The 24290-nt window shown below is 35.2% G+C and overlaps 3 protein-coding genes across 6 annotated transcripts in view; 2 read left to right on the forward strand and 1 right to left on the reverse strand.

Moving 5' to 3' along the window:
- The first annotated feature begins 438 nt into the window (after positions 1-438).
- Positions 439-12574, forward strand: acsl5 (acyl-CoA synthetase long chain family member 5). Its single transcript, XM_051123745.1, has 21 exons — positions 439-532; positions 2716-2886; positions 4625-4733; positions 4889-4953; positions 5043-5144; positions 5357-5456; positions 6689-6867; positions 6962-6994; positions 7097-7148; positions 7285-7358; positions 7454-7531; positions 7707-7841; positions 9096-9230; positions 9332-9427; positions 10058-10130; positions 10213-10301; positions 10379-10495; positions 10686-10829; positions 10925-11026; positions 11126-11197; positions 12045-12574. The coding sequence occupies exons 2-21, from the start codon at positions 2731-2733 to the stop codon at positions 12177-12179; spliced, it is 2046 nt and encodes a 681-aa protein (XP_050979702.1). The 5' UTR covers positions 439-532; positions 2716-2730; the 3' UTR covers positions 12180-12574.
- On the reverse strand, positions 12380-22493 carry zdhhc6 (zinc finger DHHC-type palmitoyltransferase 6). The gene is made up of 11 exons (XM_051123746.1): positions 22295-22493; positions 19605-20129; positions 18423-18514; positions 16738-16897; positions 16338-16499; positions 16161-16214; positions 13998-14165; positions 13840-13881; positions 13610-13755; positions 13315-13361; positions 12380-13228 (listed from the first exon to the last, which is right to left on the reverse strand). Exons 2-11 carry the CDS (start codon positions 19869-19871, stop codon positions 13128-13130), a joined length of 1239 nt encoding a protein of 412 aa, XP_050979703.1. The 5' UTR covers positions 19872-20129; positions 22295-22493; the 3' UTR covers positions 12380-13127.
- A 6-nt stretch (positions 22494-22499) lies between these two features.
- vti1a (vesicle transport through interaction with t-SNAREs 1A) overlaps positions 22500-24290 on the forward strand; it is a 175866-nt gene continuing 174075 nt past the window's right edge. For all 4 annotated transcript variants that reach the window (XM_051123749.1, XM_051123747.1, XM_051123750.1 and 1 more), the window contains exon 1: positions 22500-22719. In XM_051123749.1, the coding sequence (XP_050979706.1) occupies positions 22626-22719 (94 nt within the window). In that variant the 5' untranslated portion in view covers positions 22500-22625. The remainder of the gene's footprint in view (positions 22720-24290) is intronic.

Consider the following 24290-nt stretch of genomic DNA (forward strand, 5'->3'; position numbering starts at 1 on the left):
AGTGCTGTTCTCTTGCTAACAAGGGTTTTAGGGTCCCTGATAGTTGCTTTAACCTGAATCAGCAAAATGTTTCTGCAAACCACCAGAGTAATAAATAATCGTGATAAAAACCTGAGTATTTGAATGGGAGCAACTTTCAACCGAACTTTTACACTGCATGCAATTCAATGTCACGCTGACCAGCAAAGGCAAATGTCATAGTCCACCTTTTGTGCTAGCACTGTGTAGTTGTACTTTTCAGCATGTAGACGTTAAAGCACAGACTTGTGAATCTTGTGCAACACACATTTACTTTACAGGATTTAGCTGTATAGTCATGATTCTGTTTATGTTCAGTCATTTGTATTATCAGGGAACTGATAGCAGCAATTGGTTCAAAGGTCACTCATGTGCATGCTTTATTGGACCTGAGACCATGCCTTCCTTCCTCAGTCTTCTTGTGGCTTTAGCAAACCTGTGCAAGGGTCTCACAGGACTTTTTCTTCCAGTGCCATCATCTGACAGACACACCGGACTCCTGCAGGTTATCCAGGTACTTGCTTCTAAAATCTTTATTTGTTTAATTTCATATTTATATAGCAGTGCATAACATTAGGCATAACAATAAGCAGTTAAATGGTGGTATTGTAAAGATCACTTACGTCATTAACTGATCTTTACCATACATCTCTGCATATGTACATCACCTTAACATAGTCACCACTAGTAAGCTACTACTAAATATATTGTAGAAACTGAAAAAATAAAAGGACTAGTAGGAATGTTTTGTAACAAATAGATCTTGTGTCCATAGAGGAAGTTGCATTCGGAAATCTTTTTGGTTTCTCGTCATTATGACTTAAGTCAGATGTTTTGAACAATTAGACACTTAATGTATTAATATAAGTGTGAATCTGTGGACTACACTGTTTGTTTCAACTTAAAAGAGAACAACAATTTACAAATAATTTACTCACCCCCTTGTTATCCAATGATGCAGTTGTAAAGGATCCCAGCTGAGAAAGAAGGGTCTTATCTAGTGAAACGATCAGTTATTTTAATAAATATAATAAAATGTATATACTTTTCAATGCCAAACGCTCGTCTTGTCTTACTCTGCCTGGACTGTTTTTGTTCCGGTTCATGACAGTTGGGGTATGTCAAAAAACTCCCATCTTATGTTCTCCCTCAACTTTGAAATCGCTCTATATCGCTGTTTTACCTTTTTTGTTGAGGGTGTTTGATCTCCTTTGCATGTTCACTTTGCAAAGACTGGGTCGGTCATTCTGCAGCGATGTAGGATGATTTTGAAATGATTTTTTAAGTTGAGGGAGAAAATGCAATTTTTCGACATACCATGTCTTGAGTCAGAATACACGGAGTTCAGAATAGGAGTAGAGTAAGAAAAGATGAGCGTTTGGCATTGAAAAGTATATAAATTGTATTTTTTTAATGAAAATAACCGTTTCGCTAGATAAGACCCTTCTTCCTCGGCTGGGATCGTTTACAACTGCATTTGGGATCGTTTGAAGCCGCATTTAAACTACAAACCCAGTGTTTACAAAGCGAACGTGCAAAGACTAAGTAAGTGGAAGTAAAAAGTCACACGCTGTTTACAAACAAAAAAGTACAACGATGTCAGACGATTCTGAAGTTGTAGGAGAAAATGAGATGGAGTTTTTCGCCATATCCTACCTTTTTGAGCCGGAGTACACAGACGATAAACTTAGATGTGATTCCATAGTACGTAACGTTAGCGTCGTGGACGCGCATCCCAGAACTAGTTTCCATTTCGCTAGATAAGACCCTTCTTCTGCGGATGGGATCGTTTAGAGCCCTTTGAAGCTGCATTTAAACTGCATTTTGGAAGTTCAAAATTGGGGCACCAAATCAGTCCATTATATGGTTATATCCATTATAATCTTGGATTACATGGGGGTGAGTACATTACATGTGAATCTTTGTTTTGGAAATGGAAATTTTCTCTTTTTTTTTTTTTAGCCCAAAAATTTTTCTGTTGTTAGCCCACTGCCTTAAATGTTTTTGTTTAGTCAACTAAAATATTTCAGTTGTCAATTAAATTAACATTAAGTAACTTAAAATTTCAAGTTGACTAAACAAAAAATTGTAAGTTGGCGGGGTAACAAATTATTTTATGTTGAAAACTTTTTGGAACAATTTTTTTTACAGTCTATGCTCAAATATATACATAGAAAAAAAAAATATATAAATAAAAACATTTCATGCTGCTTTTTATAAAGGGTAGCTGGTGCTCTTGAGGCTGAAAAGGGTTATATTATCTTTGCTGGACTTTGACCTCCATAAATGTTTGGGTAGGTTGATAATGTACCACATCCAATAGCATTATTAACACTGGCGATCATACGGCAGGTGTTGAAGGATAACATTAGTAACACTGGAGAACTGCAGACACATACTGTATTTTGCTCTTCTATTGTGCTCTTCAACCTTTGAACAAACTTCAACAATGCACTCTAACCTTCACCCCCCCTAAGGTCATACTGATATTTGCCTTCATCAATACCTTCTAATCAGTGTAGCGTCAAAACAGCACTAATGTGATTACAGGAACCTTGAACTTTGTGTAAATTCACCTATATAGATATGATGACCACATAAAATTACATCAGAATACTATATTGTGTATGATACTGACCCTCCATGTTATTCTAGATTTTTTTTTGATAATGTTTCTTTTTCTTTTTCTTTTTTTAGCACGTCCTGTGTATTATGGAATTCTTATTTGAGTTCCTGTTTACCCCGCTGTCCACTTCTGGACTGGTGTTTCTGTTCAGCCTCGCAGCTGTAGCCCTGGTCCATCTCAACACCAGGCCGAAACCACTCCAGCCACCCACAGACCTCAACCAGCAGACTGTGGGCATAGCGGTGAGTGCGTTCTTTTGTTAGTTGAACACAGTGTAATATATGTTATAACTTGATCATTTGTCTTTGTAAAACATTTCGTAAGTGATTTAGTCCAAATGTCTAGTTGTGTGAATAAAGCTGCACTTGTAAAAGTACTTGAAGAATAACTTTTTAATTAGATCAGGATTTGGAATGTGCACTGAAACGTAAAAAGTCTAGATTTGGTTTAACAAATAAAATACAAACAGTAAATATATATATATTTTTTTTAAGGCTACTGATATGACTGGTGTTATAATATGAATATGCATAATTTTAAACATACTGTATACAGTATATACAGTAATATTGTGCAATATTATTACAATTTAACTGTTTTCTGTTTCAATATATTTCAAAATGTAATTTTTTCCTGTAATTGCAAAGCTGAATTTTCTTCAATATCAAATAGTCCTTCAAAAATAATTCTAATATGCTGATTTCCTGATGCTTAAGAAATATTTATTATTATTATTGTTAATAAAGGATTAGTTCAGTTCCCAAAAAATAAAATATTCCTGATAATTTACTCACCCCCATGTCATCCAAGATGTTCATGAGTTTTTTTCTACAGTTAAAAAGAAATTAAGGGTTTTGTGGAACACATTCCAGGATTTTTCTCCATATGGGGGACTTAAGTGGGAACCAATGTTTTTTTTTTTTTAAATTGCAGTTTTAGTGCAGCTTCAAAGGGCTCTACACGTTCCCAGCCAAGGAATAAGGGCCTTATCTAGTGAAATAAAAATGTCTATACATTTAAACCACAAATGCTTGTCTTGAACTAGTTCTGTATCCAACTCAATGCATTACATAGTCATGAAAAAAAAAGTTTTTCGTCTACCCTAACGTTTTGAACTGGAGTACATAAACAAAGAACATCGCAGAGCTAGTGCAAGATAAGCATTTGTGGTTAAAAAGTATATATATTTTTTTTCCTTTTTAGAAAATGATCAATTGTTTCACTAGATAAGTGAAAAGAAAAAGTAAAAGTGACGACGTATTGTCAAGTATGGTGAGCCATACTCAAAATTTGCCCTCTGCATTTAACCCATCACGAATGCACACACACAGCAGGGAGAAGTAAACACACACACAGAGCAGTGGGCAGCCATTGCTCCAGCATCTGGGGAGCAATGGGGGGTTCAGTGCCTTGCTCAAGAACCCCAGTCATGGTATTGAAGGTGGAAAGAACGCTGCTCATTCACAATCCCCACCTTAAATTCCTGCTGGTGCGGGATTTGAACCAGTGACCTTTGGGTTACAAGCTTTACTCTCTAACCATTAGGCCATGACTGCCCCAAGACCCTTAACATAAGACCCTTATTCCTCAGCTGGGAGTGTGTAGAGCCTTTAAAGCTGCATTCAGATTGAATTTAGGACCTTTAACCCGTTGTTTCCCATTGAAGTCCACTTTATGCAAAAAAATCCTGGAATGTTTTCCTCAAAAATTTTAATTTCTTTCGACTGAAGAAAGAACATCTTAGATGGCATGGGGGTGAGAAATTTCATTTTTTTTTAAATAATAGATTTTTTGTGACAATGTAAAATAATTTACTGTCACTTTTGTTCAGTTTAATGCATCCTTCCTGAATAGAAGTATTACATTAATAATATTGTATGTACTGTACAATGTGTGTGTATCATTTCACAGGCCCTTGTGCATGATTTTAATGGTTCTACATGTAAGCACTTCATATTAATGGCAATTTTTTATTTACAGGGTGGTGCTAGAAAAACAGCACTCTTGAAAGATGACAACTTGATCTCGTACTTATACGAAGATGCCAAAACTCTATATGAGGTTTTTAAAAGAGGACTACGTGTCTCAGGTGAGAGGTCACGAGGTCAGAATTTACAGCAACACAGAATATTGAAATTCTTTTGAAATTAAATCAAGTCCTGTTTTCGAGCTAGCTATGTTAGTTAACATCTAATCTTAGTTGCATGTGATTAGTCTCTGAGATATTTCATTTGTACCGTGCAGGAAATGGACCATGCTTGGGGTTCAGAAAGAAGGGGCAACCTTATCAGTGGCTTAAATACAAACAGGTATTTGTACCAACCGCAAACATAATTTTGAACTCAAAAGTGAGGAAAACTGAGGTTTTTGTGTCAGTGCTTGCCTCTGGTTGTCTCAGGTTTCAGACAGAGCTGAATTCTTGGGGTCCGGACTTATCCATCGCGGCCAGAAGCCATCGCAAGAATCGTTTATAGGCATCTTCGCCCAGAACCGGCCAGAGGTGACATAATGAGTCTGAATGTCAATCAAAATCTGATATATCAGTCCTATTTTCCCACTAAAAATATCTAAACGTCATTTAAACGCAGTAAAAATTGCTTTAAATAAATTTATACCCTAGACAAGGCTGTTGAAATGTATGCTAATGTACTAGTGATGCTCCAGTGTACTGTAGTGTACACACATATACTAACCTTTCATCCCTCTTTTCAGTGGATTATCGGAGAACTGGCCTGCTATACCTATTCCATGGTGGCAGTGCCTCTTTACGACACCTTGGGATCTGAGGCCCTTGTGTTCATCATTAATAGAGGTACTTAAGCCTGCTTGCTTGCTTGCTTCATTAGAGGTGTTCGTCAGAGCAGCTTTAGTAATCACACCTGCTGAACTCTGCTGACTTATATAATCCTTCAGATGTTGACGACTTTATTGTTTCAAGGACCTCAGTGACCTTGCTACTTTTACCCCAGGAGTTCAAGCTGCTTTGCTTACCTCTGCATAATCATATAACTCTTTTTCTAATTCTCTAACTAATGACAGATTATAGTTATGTAATATAATTATAATTAGAGGTGTAGTGTGCTATTTTTTTAAAAGTCTAAATATGGCAGGTTAATATGCAGAGACAATTACTGCAAGCCATTCGTAGGTTAATTTTGTGAAAATATTGATTTATACGTTGTTTATTTTTTTTTTTTTTTTTTTTTTAATGCCATAGTAATTTTGTGGTTGGACCTTTAAACGAGAACTACACCTGTTTTTACAATATGTAATATAAGTCTCAGGTGTCCCCAGAATGTGTCTGTGAAGATTCAGCTCGAAATACCTCACAGATCATTTATTATATCATTTTGAAAATGCCTATTTTGAGTGGTAGCAGGAATACGCTGTTTTCATGCCTGTATCCTTAAATGCAAATGAGCTGCTGCTCCCCGCCCCCTATTCCAGAATAGGGCCATGACTATACAGCTTGTACGTCAGATACTCTGCCAAAAAACATCTGTTTGGTTTTGATTATCATGTCAATCATGATGAAATCATGCATTTAAAACCATATCAGTTTAAACTTCTGATATACGCTTTTCTGAGTACACACATCTAAAGCACACGCACAGAAAGCAGCTGTCACATGGCATGTGAATATTAACTTAAAGTTCTCTTTCATGTCTTATTGTCTATGTTAAAAACATGCAAGAGTTACAAAAACAGTCAGTTATGTCTGAGAAGGTAATAGGGTTGTCATAAGGTACTGGGTTTGGTACTTTCAGTACTGAAATATTAAAAACGTCCATTTCCCGCTCAGTACCGAAAGTACCGAACCCGGTACCTTTTGACAACCCTAGAAGGTAAACAGCTGGGAAAGAAATCACATTTATATTAGATCTGTGAGGCAGCAGTGTAATATACAGTAAATAAATCAATAAATCCAAATGTCACTTTTTCTGGGTTGGTAGATGCACCAGGGAATCGATTATAGCACTTAAACATGGAAAAAGTTCAATTTTCATGATATGTCACCTTTAAGTATTACATTTATCTCCGCAGCAAAGATATCCACAGTGATATGCGATAAGCAGGACAAGGCAGAAATGCTGCTGGATAATTGTGAGAAAAACCTCACACCTGTCTTGAAAACCATCATTCTCATGGACCCCTATGATTCTGCATTGATTGATAGAGGCTCTAAGATCAGTGTGGACATCCTGTCCCTGAAAGATGTAGAGGTACACTGACAGCACAACAAAATATTAAAGACTCTGATATCTTTCAAAGTCAGAGAACAGAATATATATTTAAAAACATTTGTGAATTTTTTAGGCATTGGGAAAGGACAACCATCACAAGCCTGTTGTGAGTAATTGGTTAATTATGAATTGAAATGCATTTAGCAAATAGTATTTATCAGTGTGATCGACAAGCTCATTGTGCCTTGATTTTTTTTTTTTTTGTCAGCCACCAAAACCAGAAGACCTAAGTATTATTTGCTTTACAAGTGGAACCACAGGTAAGTGATGTAATCTATTCTATTGTTTCACAACTGCTGATATTTCTGTGAAGCGAATTCTGCTCCACCTCTAGTGAATATTGTGGTGTGTTCTACTGTATGTGTGTGAGCTTTCATTCTGTATTCTCTGCTTCAGGGGATCCAAAGGGAGCCATGCTGACCCATGAAAATGTGGTTGCAGATGCAGCCGGCGTGGTTAAGACCTTTGAGGTGCGGTATGTCAGTATGATGGCTACATGATTTTTACAAAGGCTCTGTGGGACTGTAGATTTTTAATGTTGGATGCCAAATCCATGTTTCTTCAGAGCGTCTTTGTGCCCGTTCCATCCGACGTGTCCATCTCGTTTTTGCCGCTGGCGCATATGTTTGAAAGAGTTGTACAGGTAAGCCGCTCTTTCATATGTGATGCTCACCATCATCTTTGATGAAACATTCTTGAAGGTCTTTCAAATTTTCAGTGTCATGTACTAGAATCTTTTATAAATCACATAGATGAAATTCTTTTACAGAAGAAGAAAACTAAAGTTATGGTTGCTTGTTCTCATTCATGTGTATCAGACAGTGCTGTACAGTGTAGGGGGAAGAGTTGGGTTTTTCCAAGGTGATATCAGACTTCTACCAGACGATATGAAAACCCTGCAGCCTACTGTATTCCCAGTGGTTCCACGGCTTCTGAATCGTGTTTACGACAAGGTATGAAACTACACAGTACAAAAGACTTGTTGTGTGTGTGTGTGTGTGTGTGTATATATGACCGATTGCAGTACTCAGACTTTAGACTAATAAAACAAGTGAGTGGAGTTACAAAGCACAACACAGTAGTAATACAAACCAACCAATTAACAAAATGTTCTGTAGCTCATCATTTGTCACAGTGTTAAAGGAAAAGTTTACTTCCAGAACAAACATTTACAGATAATTTACTCACTTCATTTCTTTCTTTCCTCAGTTGTAAAGAAAGTATGTTTTTTGAGGAAAACATTTCAGGATTTCTCTCTGTATAATGGACTGATATGGTGCCCCTAGTTTGAACTTCCAAAATGCAGTTTAAATGCAGCTTCAAAGGGAGAGAAAGAAGGGTCTTATCTATTGAAACAACATTTTTTTCCTCCTTAAATTTTCTCCTCCAACTTCAAAATTGTCCTACATCGCTGCAGAAGTACCGACCCAGTGTTTACAAAGTGAACATGCAAAGAAGATCAAATGTCCTTTACAAAAAAAGGTAAAACAGCGATGTAGGGCGATTTTGAAGTTGGAGAAGAAAATGAGATGGGAGTTTGTTGACATACCCTAACTGTCATGAACCGGAATACACAGAGTTCACGCAGAGCAAGACAAGATGAGCATTTGAGGTTAAAAAGTATATACGTTTATTTTTTTGAAGAAAATAACCGATCATTTCGCTAGATAAGACCCTTCTTCCTCGGCTGGGATCATTTAGAGCCCTTTGAAGCCACATTTTGGAAGTTCAAACTCAGGGGCACAATAGAAGTCCATCGTATGGAGAACATTCCTGAAATGTTTTGCTCAAGAAACATAATTTCTTTATGACTGAAGAAAGGAAGACATGAACATCTTGGTTAACAAGGGGGTGAGTACATTTTTGTTCTGGAAGTGAGCAACTTCTTTAAAACTCAGACTTACATTAAAGAGTTTTAAATCACATCCATAGCACAAACATGTGGGATGAGTTACCCGCCAATGTTCAAGTTCACTGAAGAGTTTTGTTATGCACTAGTCAACATTTGAAGTGGATCAAACCCTTTCATCAAAGCTGTCCTAAAACCAAAACAATACCCGTTTATGTCTTAGGACAACTTTGATTAACTTTTTGTGATCCACTTCAAGTGTTGACTACTATGTATGCATTTATTTGTACATTTACACACAGATCACCAATGAAATGCTCTTTAAGCCTTTCATTTTTCACTTTCTGCTGACTTCCAGGTCCAGAGTGGTGCCCAGACTCCATTTAAGAAATGGCTTCTGAACTTTGCCATTGAGAAGAAATGTGCAGAGGTCAAACAGGGCATTATTAGGAACGACAGCATATGGGACAAACTCATCTTTCACAAAGTGCAGGTATCCCCAACAGACCAGATGGGAGGTTTTTCATATTTGTCAGGAAAGAGTGGTGATCTTGTGAGAAATGGCTCTGGAACGTTTTGAAATGTCTTCTGCAGGAATCTCTCGGGGGTCGCGTGAGGGCGATGGTGACAGGGGCTGCTCCCATTTCTGCAACTGTGCTCACATTTCTCCGGGCAAGCCTCGGGTGCCAGGTATGATGAACTATATGGCTTCTGTTTTGGCTTATAAAAGACAATTTGATGGAGTGGTGCTTTATTGTGGGAGAGTTTTTAATATATCAGAGTTTTAATATATCGGAGGCTCCTGAGATTTTGAAGTCCAATAAAGTGCATCCACCAGTCATAAAAAGTTCTCCACATAGCTCCAGGGGGTTAAAAAAGACTAATAAAGGAGACTAGTTTGTCCTGGTTTGTGTGCTTTAAACAAATCTGAGTTCTCATGAGACTTTCATGAGTTTCTTACACAAACACATTGACTCACTTGAGAAGGCCTTTATTAACCCCCTGGAGTCATGTGGAGTACTTTTTAGAATGGATGGATGAACTTTATTGGAATTCAAAAAATCAACACCCATTCACTGCCATTATAAAGCTTGGAAGAACAAGGACATTTTTAATATAACTCAAATTGTATTTGTCTGAAAGTCATGTACACCTAGGATAGCTTGAGCATATGTAAATTATGGGTTAATTTAAATTTTTGGGTGAACTATCCCTTTAATAAACATGGCCAGTGTCAGAGAAGGGTGTGTATATTTATGTGTATTGATCTGGTGTCACAGTGACCCAATCCTGACCCCTTTATCACTGGCCTACTTCCAGATATTTGAGGCATACGGCCAGACAGAATGCACTGCGGCCTGCTCTTTTACCATACCGGGAGACTGGAATACTGGTTGGTTACTTTAACTGAAAATCTTTTTTTTTCTGTGTAAAAACACGTAGCACTGATTTATTAAATATCCTGTTGATTTCAGGTCATGTTGGAGTTCCTATTCCATGTAACATTGTCAAACTTGTTGATGTGGAGGAAATGAATTACTTTGCATCCAACGGTGAAGGAGAGGTAATGGAACATCATTTTTATAAACCATGAACTAAAATGTCATTGAAACATCTTATAGCTGTGGTGTTTCATTTTAGGTTTGTGTCAAAGGGAAGAATGTGTTTCGTGGATATCTCAATGACCCAGAAAGGACAGCAGAGGCTTTGGATAAAGATGGATGGCTGCACACTGGAGATATCGGCAAATGGCTGCCTGTAAGATCCCTTGTTTGGAATAAAATACATGACCCTGGACCACAAAACCAGTCATAATGGTCAATTTTTTTAAACTGAGATTTATACATCTGAAAGCTGAAGAATAGAACAATATTTGGCTGAGAAACAACTATTTGAATATCTGGAAACTGAATCAAATGGAAGTTATGTTTTCTATTCATTTTACCAGAGTGGAGTGCTGAAGATCATCGACAGAAAGAAAAACATCTTCAAACTGGCTCAAGGCGAATACATTGCACCAGAAAAGATTGAAAACGTTTACATTAGGAGCGCTCCAGTCGCCCAAGTGTTTGTGCATGGTGACAGTTTACAGGTGAAATTTATGAATTCCTTGCTATCTCTGATTAAAAATTCTGGTTTTACATATATTATTATGTAGCCTAATATCTTCAAATTGAATGTGTCCAGTCCACTTTGGTGGCCATAGTGGTGCCAGACCCAGAAGTATTGCCAGGTTTTGCAGAAAAACTAGGAGTGAAAGGTTCACTTGAGGAGCTTTGTAAAAATCAGGTACGTTGTGTTTATTTACATACTTTACCTTTGCACGTGCAAAACTTGTATGACAATATGACTAAAAAGTTTTGCTCAATAATCTTCATTGTATTATAGGAAGTCAAGAAAGCAATAATCTCTGACCTCAACAAGCTGGGGCGTGAAGCAGGGCTGAAGTCATTTGAACAAGTAAGCAATTTTATGATCCTTTAGGCTATTATTAGCATATATTAGTGTTAATATTATAGCTCTTCCAATACAAATTTGTAAATGGGAGCCGGCAGAATGAAAGTCCAAATGGCTGATAAAAACATCACAATAATCCACAACACAACTCCATTTGATCAATTAACGTCTTGTGAAGCAAAAGGCTGTTTTTAGTAATCTATAAAGACATATTAAACTTTTAATGAGACATCTCATCTGAAGATATATGCACAGGTCAAGCACCATTTACAATGGAAAACAGTCCAAAACATTTTAAAACAAACAAGTCGTGAATGTTGATGTTATTTTGATGCATCGTGTGGTTTTCTTTTCATTTAATTGAATGTCTAATACAGGATCAGAAAAATAACTTTTCCAGTGAGGGGCAAAAGTTGCCCCCTAAATTTGATCTAGAGGCTTTACATTTGTTAAGTCAATTTTTATAATCACTTTATTATTATTTTTTATTATTATCACCATAACCTAATATGTTGTCTTTAATGTCAAATAGCTACTTAAATTTACGTAAAATTACTTTAATCAATATTTTAAATTGCTGTCAATAGACTGTTTAAAATTGTATCTGTTTTATACATATAAAAAGAGGAGCTCAGGAGAGGAGGATATGCAGTGAGCATATCTAAATATATTTCCGTGAATTAGACTTTTCAATCATTTTCACATTTCATTTTAATGGCAACTGCCAAAATACATTGTTTAATTGTCCAGGAGAAAGTTTTTTGCCCCCTTATCTTGCATTTGTGGGGCATTTTGCCACAAGCCTTAATTGTCCGACCCTGGTCTAATATAGTTATGTTCTCTTTTCAAGGTAAAAGACCTGTACCTTCATCCCGACATGTTCACAATAGAAAACGGTCTCCTCACTCCAACACTGAAAGCCAAACGGGCAGATCTCACTAAATTCTTTCAAGTCCAAATTAAGAATCTTTATGCTAACATGTAGTGCTGAGGATATACTGTGGTGTGACCATGTATTTATGAGTGATGTTTGTGTTGTGATGTTTTTCTATATTTCCTCAAAGATGTAATATTTTGTAAGCACTGTATCAATGTATCAATCTGCGCCCAAGAGACCCACTGTCAGTCAAAAAGACATTATGATTAGTCTGGATATGTTATAAAACAAATGTACAAACGTAAAGATTTAATGAATACCAAAGAATGTTAATTTATTTTTTTTTCCAAGGAAGAAAATGTGAAAACATTAATATGCCAATGACAGTACATCAATTAAATAAACACTTATATTTACATACAGGTGCTTTGTGGAGTAGAAACGAATTTTGTGGTTGCTTTCCATTAAAAATACGAAGAAAATAAAATTACGAAATTACTATACAGATCACGGCTGTTTATTTGTCTCAGAAAACTTCAGCGAGGTTGACATCAGTTTTACAAAAAAGTAAGCCATCAAAAATAAAATCAAATTGTTATTTCAATTATATAAACAATTCAGACAATTTGCATGACAAAGACCTTGTTACAATTGGAAAAAAAGGCTTTGCATAATCAGTGTGGGCATCGACGATCAAGAGAGAGCAAGCGAGTAAGAGAAAGGCAAGAAGAAGAAATAAGTTTCAAGTAGACATCTTAATAACCCCCTTTTAAGAATATACTGCCATATGCCCCAATCCCGTTTTTTTATAGAACCTCTATTTCTTTCTCATTTGCCAGCTTCTCTGGCAGCTGTTCTTTGGAAATGAAATGTTATTAAGTTACGCAAGTTAATAACTTTGGGGCGTCTGTCAGTATCGGTTTGCTTCAACACTTAGCGCTGGTGCCATTGAACAGCTTTACAAAAGAATCAGAAAGAAATTTGCATCTCAGCAGGGTTCAGACCCTAATTTTAGGTCCTCTGTTCAAAGCGAGCTGTGAAATATATAATTCTGTATCATTGCTCTTTCTTTTCTTCACTTGTCGAATTGTTCGCCGAGTCATAATGACACTTCTCAACACAGCGGCGTGGAAACCATCCTCTAATTCGCACTCCAACTATAGGGAGACATAATTTTAATCATCAAGCTTATGAAAAGCTTATGAAATTACTGAATTTAATCATATAACGTTAAAAACTTTACCTTTAGCCTGTTCCTCATTCAAAACTTTGTCTCCATACATCCACCACCTGTTAATTAAAAAGAACATATATTTTTTTTAACATTTTTATGCTAACATTCATGTGACATCAGTGGTTTACATGTCATTTTAAGGTTAGAAAGCTCTCGGGTTTGATCAGAAATATCTTAATTTTTGTTCTGAAGGTGAACGAAGGTCTTACGGGTTTGGAACGACATGAGGGTGAATAATTAATGAGGGTAAATTTTCATTTTTGGGTAACCTGTCTCTTTAAAACAACTAAAAAAGATGGCTCACTTTGTTCCTCTTGTAGCAAAAATGGTCTCTCCCTTTGTGAGTTGAATCCTTGGTTCCTCCGTACAAGGTGTCCTAAAGAAAGTATTTAGACCCTTTCCCAACGGGCAACAAGCGCCATTGTAGTCCTCCACCACTCTGTACTCCACCTGTGAAGCAGACGGGCACCATTGTGTCAGATCTTTAGTAAATGCTGCCCTCTTGTGTTTAAAAGTGATTACGGCAATACTCACACTCCTTTGGCGTTTATCATGTTTTTGCTTCAGCTGCTCAATCTGAATAAAGAGGAAACAAAAATATCATTACACAATAAGCTAATAGAACTGTATAAGACTGTAATGTAATATCTAGTGAATGATATTGATTGATATGTGTTATGTTGAGCACATACGGTTAGAGTGTACTGGTTACACTTTTCATGCACAGGCCATTCGATTCCATCTCCTATTGGGGAGCCAGACCAGGTGAACACCTGCTTGAAGTTCTCCCATCGGCTGCCAAGGTCATAGGGGAAGATAAATTCTTCACCCGTTTGGTAGTACTGGATTCTATCTTTGGCCTGGTAAACACAGAGATTCTTGCTTTAATGTAAATAAAACACAGAAGACTAGGTGAATTTACAGGTGGTCTTTTTCCTATGCTTCCATAGGGTTTCATCTTTTTTCTCGCAATTGTGAGTTGACATCTTGCTATTCTGATTTGTTTTTCTCAGAATTGCGTAATACAAACTTGCAAAACTTTTTTTCTTTAGAATTGTAAGTTATAAAGTCAGAATTGTGAGATATAAACTCAACTCGTGAACTCAAAATTGTAAAAAAAAGTCAGAATTGTGTTTGTATCACAATTCTGAGAAAAAAGTTAGAACTTAGAGATCGTAAACTCAAAATTGCAAAAAAAAAAAAAAAGGTCAGAATTCTATTTGTATGACGCAATTCTGAGAAAAAAAGTTTGAATTGCGAGATTGTAAACTCAAAATTGCGAAAAAAAAAAAAAAGGTCAGAATTGCAAGATTGTAAACTCAAAATTGCAAAAAAAAAAATAGTCTGAATTATATCACGCAGTTCTGAGAAAAAGTTTGAACTGTGAGACTGTAAACTCGAAATAGCGAAAAGTCAGAATTGCGAGATTGTAAACTCAAAAATGCAAAAAAAAAAAAGTCAGAAATGTTTTTCACGCAATTGTAAAAAAAAAGTTAAAAAAAAGTTAGAATTGCAAGATCGTAAACTTGAAATGGCGAAAAAAAATCAGAATTGTAAGACTGTAAACTCAAAAATGCAAAAAAAGTCAGAATTGTGTGTGTTTATCATGCAATTCTGAGAAAAAAAATTAGAACTGCGAGATCGTAAACTCGAAATTGCAAAAAAATAGAAGTCTGAATTGTGTTTGTATCATGCAATTCTGAGAAAAAAGTTAGAACTGCGAGATCGTAAACTCAAAATTGCGCAAAAAAAAAGTCAGAATTGTTTGTATGACGGAATTCTGAAAAAAAAAGGTTAGAACTGCGAGATTGGAAACTCGAAATTGTGAACAAAAAAAAAAGTCTGAATTGTTTGTTTCATGCAATTCTGGGGAAAAAAAAATAATAATTGTAAGACTGTAAACTCGAAATAGTGAAAATAGTCAGAATTGTGTGTTTGCATCACACAGTTCTGAGAAAAAAATAAGAATTGTGACACTGTAAACTCAAAATTGTGAAAAAAAAAGTCAGAATTGTGTTTGTATCATGCAATTCTGAGAAAAAAGTTAGAACTGCAAGATCTTAAACTCAAAATTCTGAGAAAAAAATCTGAATTGCCAGATTGTAAACTCGAAATAGTGGAAAAAAAGTCAGAACTGTGCATTTGTATCATGCAATTCTTCGAAAAAAAATTGCAAAAAACAAAATTGGAATTAGAATTGGGAGATAATGTCGCAATTACCTTTTTTTATTTTTTATACAGGCTTCCATAATTACATTTCAAGAACAATTCAAAATGACTTAAATTCTGAATGATTACACTACTGTTCAAAAATTTGTGGTCAGTATGTTTTTTTTTTTTTAAAGAAATTAATACTTTTATTTAGCAATGAGACATTAAATTGATCAGAAGTGAAAATAAAGACTTAAAATGTTAAACTTTTTTAAATAATTGCTGTTTAGTTTTTATTCATCAAAAATCTTGAAAAAGCATCACAATTTTCAGCAGCAAAACTGTTTCCAACAATGACATGATTAAGAATGTTTTACCAGTTAAGTTACCAAAAATAAAAAAATAGAATAAAAAAATAATAAAGCTAAATGTTTAAATAAAATAAATAAATACATTAATTTATAATAATATTTACAATATTACTGGTTTTACTGTAATTTTGATCAAATAAATGCAGTCTTGGTGAAAATAAGAGACTTTTTGCACCTCTATGTGTGTAGATTTTAATAACATTAAGTGCTCATAGTTCAGGGAAGTCTTTAAAAGACTATTCCTGAAAGAGTGTTGCTGTGTATTGGATTAGGGAAGGAATATTGGATTATGTCACCTCATTTAGCTGACAAGCATACTGTAAACAAGCTTACTTTCTCTTCAATCCACACTTCTATTGAGGTTTTGTTTCGAAGAATCACCTTCATCTAAAAGAAAAGAGAAAATTTCAGATCCAAATTCACTTACAGGAAATATCCTCACAAACAAACTGGATTAAACACTTTTTTGTGAAAGAAAATAAAGAAGCAAAATGACAAATCATATCCTACCTGGATAAAAAACAACATCCCAACGGCAATAGTAGTACCCAGTGCCAATCCCAGAGCAAAGAGAGTAGCTGCAAATGCTGCAATGCTGAAAGGCATGATGGGATTGTGGATATGCCGTGCGGCGCTCATGTCAATCTTCACTGAGCTCCAGCCAAACGAGATCTGAAGCCAAGAAAATGTGCAGAACATCACCACACCAACCATGACTAAGGAAACTCAGCCTGAGCATTAGTCATCATGAAATGAATATATGAACATATCAACAGAAGCTTAGCCTAGCCCTTCCTGAATTTACGTTTTCAGGTAATGTTTTACATTACATGTCCATGCCACAGCTATTGCTTGTTATTACAATAAATTACAACAAAAATAAGAAGAAACGATGTGAGAAAACACTTACCCGATCGTAAAGTTGAGTGTACATGGTCATGATAAATATTAGCGCCGCATGAATGCAGCCCAGTGGAGCAAGCAGGAGGAAGCTGGTAAAGTACGCATGATTCAAATGACCACAGCAGTTGTTGATCCAGGGACAATGATGATCCATCTTCATCACACACCTGAGACAAGAAACCATTTTTATATTAATTATACATGTTTGACATATAAGCACATAGTGGTTTAATAATAAATGAAATTTAACAGTTAAAATTTGCACATAGTTTCAAACCTGTATGACTATTTTCAGAAATGTTTGGGTCTACAGCAGGGGTGTCAAACTCCGGTCCTAGAGGGCGAAGCCCTGCAAAGTTTAGTTCTAACCCTGCTCTAACACACAAACCATATAGTTGTCAAACAAGCCTGAATGACTTGATTAGCTGGATCAGGTGTGTTTAATTAGGGCTAAATCTGAACTGAGTTTGACACCCCTGGTCTACAGGTTTGGAACAACATGAATAAAATTAAAAATTTTGGCTTAAAGGAGAACTCCACTTCCAGAACAACAATTTACAAATAATTTACTCACCTCCTTGTCATCCAAGATGTTCATATCTTTCTCTCTTCAGTTGTGAAGAAATTATGTTTTTTTGAGAAACGCATTTTTTTTTTCCATATAATGGACTTCAATGGTGCCCCAAATTTGAACTTGCAAAATGTAGTTTAAATGCAGCTTCAAAGGGCTCTAAACAATCCCATCCACGGAAAAAGGGAAACGATCTGTCGTTTTTTCTAAAAATAAAATTTTTTATACTTTTTAAGCACAAAAGCTTGTGTAGCACTACCTCTGGGTTGTGCGTCCACGACGCTACAAACTGCGGAACACGTCGAAAGGTCACACGCAATGTAGGCGGAACTACAGACCCAGTGTTTACAAAGCGAACGTGCAAAGACTACGTAAGTGGAAGTATAATGTCAAATGCTGTTTACAAACAAAGAAGTACAACGATGTCAGATGATTCTGAAGTTGTAGGAGAAAATGAGACGGAGTTTTTCGCCATATCCTACCTTTCTGAGCTGGAGTATACAGATGATGAACTTAGATGTGATTCCATAGCACGTAATGTTAGCGTCGTGGACGCGCATCCCAGAGCTAGTTTCCGTTTCGCTAGATAAGACCTTCTTCTGTGGATGGGATCGTTTAGAGCCCTTTGAAGCTGCATTTAAACTGCATTTTGCAAGTTCAAAATTGGGGCACCATTGAAGTCCATTATATGGAAAAAAAAAATGCTTTCTTCAAAAACCATAATTTCTTTACGACTGAAGACAGAAAGACATGAACATCTTGGATGACAAGAGGGTGAGTATATTATTTGTAAATTGTTGTTCTGGAAGTGGACTTCTCCTTTAACTATCTCTTTAAAGCTAAAGTCTGTAATGCGCATCTAGTGTCATCAAAATGAAAATGCAACGATTGTTTTCAAACAGGTGTCTTAAATACTTTAAATGGTATAGTCCAGCCCCAAACTAACACCATTGGTTTAGCCAATAATGCTGTGTTTGGCAGGGTTTTTTTTGCATTTTTGAGGTAAATTAACTTACAAATGACTTATAATAGCATATTAAAGAGGGATGGGATTTTTTTTTCACACTTCAGCTTTAAAATGTATCGACAGTAGTAGACACCAGCTTTTTAAACAAATCTACCTGTTACATTTGCGACAGTGATGTGACCTTGGGGCTTTATAGCCTTTGCACACTCTACAGAACTGTAAGTACATTGAATCTTGTTGATTCTCCTGTTAGAAAACACAAACAACAAAATAAGTCATATTAGACATGCTGACAGACAATATCGTACAACAGACACATGCTTTAAAATCTTTCTATACAGTACTGTTAAAAGGTTTGGGGTCAGTAAGATTTTGTTGAAAAGAAATACTTTTATTCAGCATGGATGCATTAAATTAATTCACAAGAATGAATAACATTTTAAAATATTACAATTAATATAGAAAACAGTGTTTTTATCAAATATACTGCCTTTCAAAAGTTTGGGATCAGTATGATTTGTGATGTTTTTTTAAAAGAATTCTATTATGCTCATTAAGGCTATATTTATTTGATCAAAAATACAAAAAAACAGTAATATTGTGAATTTTTATTACAGTTTGAAATAATGGTTTTCTGTTTTAATCTATTTTAAAATATAATTTATTTCTGTGATGCAAAGCTGAATTTTCATCAGCCATTTCTCCAGTGTCACATGATCCTTCAGAAATCATTCTAATACGCTGATTAAGTACTTCTCTTATCAATGTTAGAAACAGTTGTGCTGGCTAATATTTTTTAGAACCTGTGATTATTTTTTCAGGATCACTTTTTTATCAACTTTGCACATCCTTGGTGAAAAAAGTATTAATTTCTTTTAAAAAAAGAAAGAATAAAAATGTACTGACCACAAACTATGCTGTTCTTTTTAAACTTTAAATTTATTAAAAAATCTTGAAAATATCACAGGTTCCAACAAAATACTAAGCATCACAACTGTTTCCAACATTGATAGTAAACCAGCATATTGGAATGATTTCTGAAGGATTGTGTGACACTGAAGACTGGAGTAATGATCCTGAAAATTCAGCTTTGCATCACAGGAATAAATTAGATTTGAAAATATATTCACATAGAAAACAGTTATTTTACATTAAAATAATATTTCACAATATTTCTGTTTTTTCTGGATTTTTGATTAAATAAACAAATCCTTGATAAGCATAAGAACCTTCTTTAAAAAACATTTAAAATCTTACTGATCCCAAACTTTTGGTGAGCATAACAGGCTTCTTTCAAAAATTATAACTTACTGAAAACATCTCAAAACAGACTTACCGGTTTCCACTCTAGAGAAATGTAACCTGGGCCTACAAACATGGCATTGAAGTAGTTGTAAAGAATGAGGACAGTCCAGTTAATGAGCATGATGAAGTTAATGCTGCCTCCAGTGGTGTCTAGCGGCCAGTACCAGATTATGGAGTCCAGTATGGCCATGGAGGAGCAAACGCCGATGACCGTCAGGGCGATGATTGGACCCCAGTGGAACAGCCTCTTGACCTCATGGAGGTTCTCAAACACGATTATAGCAGACAGAATATTCATTGTTTCAGTGGATTTTAGTGTCTTTAAGGTCCTCAGTGTAACAGATGAAGTAGTCAGGCAAGTTGTCTGTGTTTACTGCAGTGACTTATAGAGGTCAAAGGGCATCTTTTCTGTCTTCTCCGAAACAACCAGCGATTGGCTACGTCACCAGTCACAGGGGCCAGCCGTTTCCTAGAGTTCCAGACACTGTCAGCGTGTGGCATCCTTCCCTACTAATCCACTGATCGCCCTATCCTTGAGCTAAAGCCAGCCATCCATCTGAAGAGAAAACAGGTGGAGAAATAAGGAACATGGAGGAGGAAGATAGAATACAAATGACTCATCTCACACAAAATGTGAACATGGTAACCATAATATACACTATCAGTCAAAAGTTTTTGAACAGTAACATTTGCTCTTCTGCTCACCAAGCCTGCATTTATCTGATCTAAAGTACAGCAAAAGCAGTAATATTGTGAAATATTTTTACTATTTAAAATAGCCGCTTTCTATTTGAATATATTTTAAAATGTAATTTATTTCTGTGATCACAGCTACATTTTCAGCATCACTACTCCAGTCTTTAGTGTCACATGATCCTTCAGAATCATTCTTATGTGCTGATTTGCTGGTCTAGAAACATTTATTATTAGTAAAATTAATAATAATAATATTTAAAACAGCAGAGTACATTTTTTCTTTAATGAATACAAAGATACAAAGATCAGCATTTATCTGAAATAAAAAGCTTTCCACTTTTCCACTATACCATTATACCATTTCTTTTTTTCTGAGAAATGATAGAAATTAATACTTTTATTCAGCAAGCATGCTTACATTGATCAAAAGTGATGATAAAGAGATTTAAAATGTTAAAAAAGATTTCTATTTCAGATAAATGCTGTTGTTCTAGAACGTTCTATTCATCAAAGAAAATTCTACTCAGCTGTTCTCAACAATAATAATAATAATAAATGTTTTTTTGAGCAGCAAATCATAATATGTGACCCTGGACCACAAAACCAGTCTTAAGTCGCTGGGGTATACTTGTAGCAATAGCCAAAAATACATTGTATGGGTCAAAATTATAGATTTTTCTTTTATGCCAAAAATCATTAGGAAATTAAGTAAAGATCATGTTCCATGAAGATATTTTGTAAATTTCCTACTGTAAATATATCAAAACGTAATTTTTGATTAGTAATATGCATTGCAAAGAACTTAATTTGGACTTTAAAGGCGATTTTCTCAATATTTAGATTTTTTTGCATCCTCAGGTTCCATATAGTGAAATAGTTGTATCTCGAACAAACATTGTTCTATCCTAACCATACATCAATGGAAAGCTTATTTATTCAGCTTTCGGATGTTGTATAAAGCTCAATTTTGAAAAATGTATCCTTATGACTGGTTTTGTGGTCCAGGGTCACATATTAGAATGATTTCTGAAGGATCATGTGACTGGAGTAATGATGCTAAAAAATCATCTTTGAAATCACAGGAATAAATTACATTTTATAACATATTAAAATAGAAAACAGTTATTTTAAATAGTAAAAAAATCTATCAATCTAATGTGAGGACACTACACCTACTTTGGCATTTCTTGCAATTGAATATTCATTATTTTCTCACTTCCATACATGTCACTGTCACTCCACTGTTTTTTTTTTGTTTTTTTTAATATGGAATGTGAATAAATTCAAATGTGACACTGTCTAGTTCTAAAAATACGTTTTTGCTAACGGCTAGGCCAATTGACTTCACAACACAAAATGCAATAACACTTTGCTTATCCATTTGTGCTCTACATCGTTACTAATCCCAGTTTGTTTAGTAATGTCATTATAATATAAAGTAGGATTAAAGAAAAATCAGGACTGTGAAGAGAATGAAGCGGTTAATGTTAAATGTCAATTATTGTGCTTCAGTGGCTGCACTCCTTGTGTTTTTGTGGCAACACCCAAAAGCTTTGTTTCTATGCATTACATAATTTAGGTTAAACGTACTTAGTCTGATTATTATTAGCTTTGGGTTGTGGTTAAACAAGCACACACATAAAAGAACAAGATGTACCAGAAGAAACTCAGAAACTCCATCAAGTTGTTGTCAGTCTACATTAACTGACCGGTTCTCTGTTGCTCAACATCCTGTTTAAATGCAATCTGATTTCAGAGTGCAGTCAATGCAATTCTACATATATTACATTAGAATACAAGAAAATAGACTCTAGTTGCAGAAATTATTTTTTTTGTTTAAAAAGACCAATCCGTATGATATCAACGTTAGACCTTACCAATGACATATGTCTCGAGAAAGGTCAAGGTTACTACTAAAGACATATATGAAGTTGTGTATCTTTCATTATGACGCCAGCAACATTCATAGCTTTGATTACTAAGCAGATTGTTTTAAAAATGAGAAAAATCATCGTTAACACATACCTCGACATTTCCTTGTGCGATCAGAGTCCAAGAAAATCTGAAGCCGCGCTTAATACGAATCAATTAACTTGCTATCTGACACCCGCAATATTGTCAAACCCGAAATCTTTTTTTTAAAAAAAACAACAAAAGCATAATTCAACGAGAAAGACAATACAAATACACGCGCGAATCACACCTCAGCGGAGCCACTGACAGGAAGAGATCGTGAACAAATTCCCGTGACACCACCCGGAAGTGACGCGGACGTCAATAAGAAGCAGACACAAGCAACAGTGTGTAACGCAGCACAGTTCATCCCTCTTTTAATCTTTTAAAACAAAAATACAACATGTCTTCGGATTTTGAAGCGTACGAGCAGGACTTTGGTACCCTCACTGCGGAAATAACCAACAAAATTGGAAGAATACCCAAACTAGCCGGTGGTAAGTGGCTGGTTTATGAGCTAACTAGCAAAACATTGATGTCAGGAAGACATAAACAACGCATTTAATGATTCATTCCTACTGCTGGTGTGTCTAGTTGGTATATTATTTAGAAACGTCCCATATCATTTGTCAATTAAGCTATAGTTTCATGAGGGTCATGGTGTCAGATATCCACTGTGTCAGATGAGTCTCCAGTGATGTCTGAGGATACAGGATTTGGGTGACCTGGATCTTGGATGTCATGTTGTGTTTGTTGGGCTTAACGAATTGGATGAAGTAGAGAAGAGTGTAAGTTTGGAGCTCCTAGCATTAAACAGCAGACAGTATAGACAGTATACAGTGTGACAGGGATCCTACCTTGACACCTGTTTGTGTTGTTGACATCATTTTTGGGGTTAATTGTCTTCATTACTCTCTGTTATGAAATAGACTAAACATAAAATGCCATTAAGCTGCTGTTATGAACATAAACACACACATGCACACACACACACGTTTGTTTTTGTGAATTGTGGGGACTTTCCATAGACTTCTATAGATTTTATACTGACTAAACGATATTGTCTATCCCCTAACCCAACCCTAACCCTAAACCTAACCCTCACAGAAAACATGTTTGCATGGTTACACTTTCAGATAAACATCATTTACTATTTTTAATCATTTTTTAACATTGTGGGGACCGCAGGCCGGTCCCCACAATGTCAAAAATTTCAGGTTTTACTATCCTTGTGGGGACATTTGGTTCCCACTATGTAGCAAAAACAAGTACACACACACACACACACACACACACAATTGTTTTCAGACCTAAAGACTTGGATACAATATATGATAAATCTTTTACATATTTCAAGCCAAGGATTGAGAGATGGGAAAGGGACCCTCAAGTGACATATTGTTTAAAAATTAGTTTTCCATTTTAAGCACAGCTGTCTAATTTTTATAGCATTAAGTTGTATTTAATCTTTATTAGAATGAATAAGTATCTGCATTTTAATTTTAGGTAATATGTTTTAATGTCGAACACTGAAAAACAGTCCACAAAACCAGTCATGAGTAGCACAGGTATATTTGTAGCAATATCCAACAATATATTGTATGGGTCAAAATTTTCGATTTTCCATTTAGATATTTTGTAAATTTCTTACCGTAAATATATTTAAACTTAATTATTGATTAGTAATATGTATACATTGCTAAGAACTTTATTTAGACAACTTTTAAGGTGTGTTTATTTTTTATTTTATGTTATTTTATTTTTTTTAAACAATATTTAATTTTTTTTCATATATATATATATATATATATATATATATATATATATTTGCACCCTCAGATTCCAGATTTTCAAATAGTTGTATTTCGGCCAAATATGGTCCTACTATTGTCCAACCTTACATGACCCTTATTACGTAACCCTTCAGGACTTGTCACATAATCCTTCTGTTTTAATCATTCTATTATGCTGATTTGGTGCTCGAGAAATATTTCTTACTACTGTCAATGTTTAAAACATTTTTTGTTATCTAATATGTTTGTGAAAACAGTGATACAGTGCTATTAAA

This window comes from Labeo rohita, chromosome 12, assembly GCF_022985175.1.
Source record: "Labeo rohita strain BAU-BD-2019 chromosome 12, IGBB_LRoh.1.0, whole genome shotgun sequence".
Classification (NCBI taxonomy): Eukaryota; Metazoa; Chordata; class Actinopteri; order Cypriniformes; family Cyprinidae; genus Labeo; species Labeo rohita.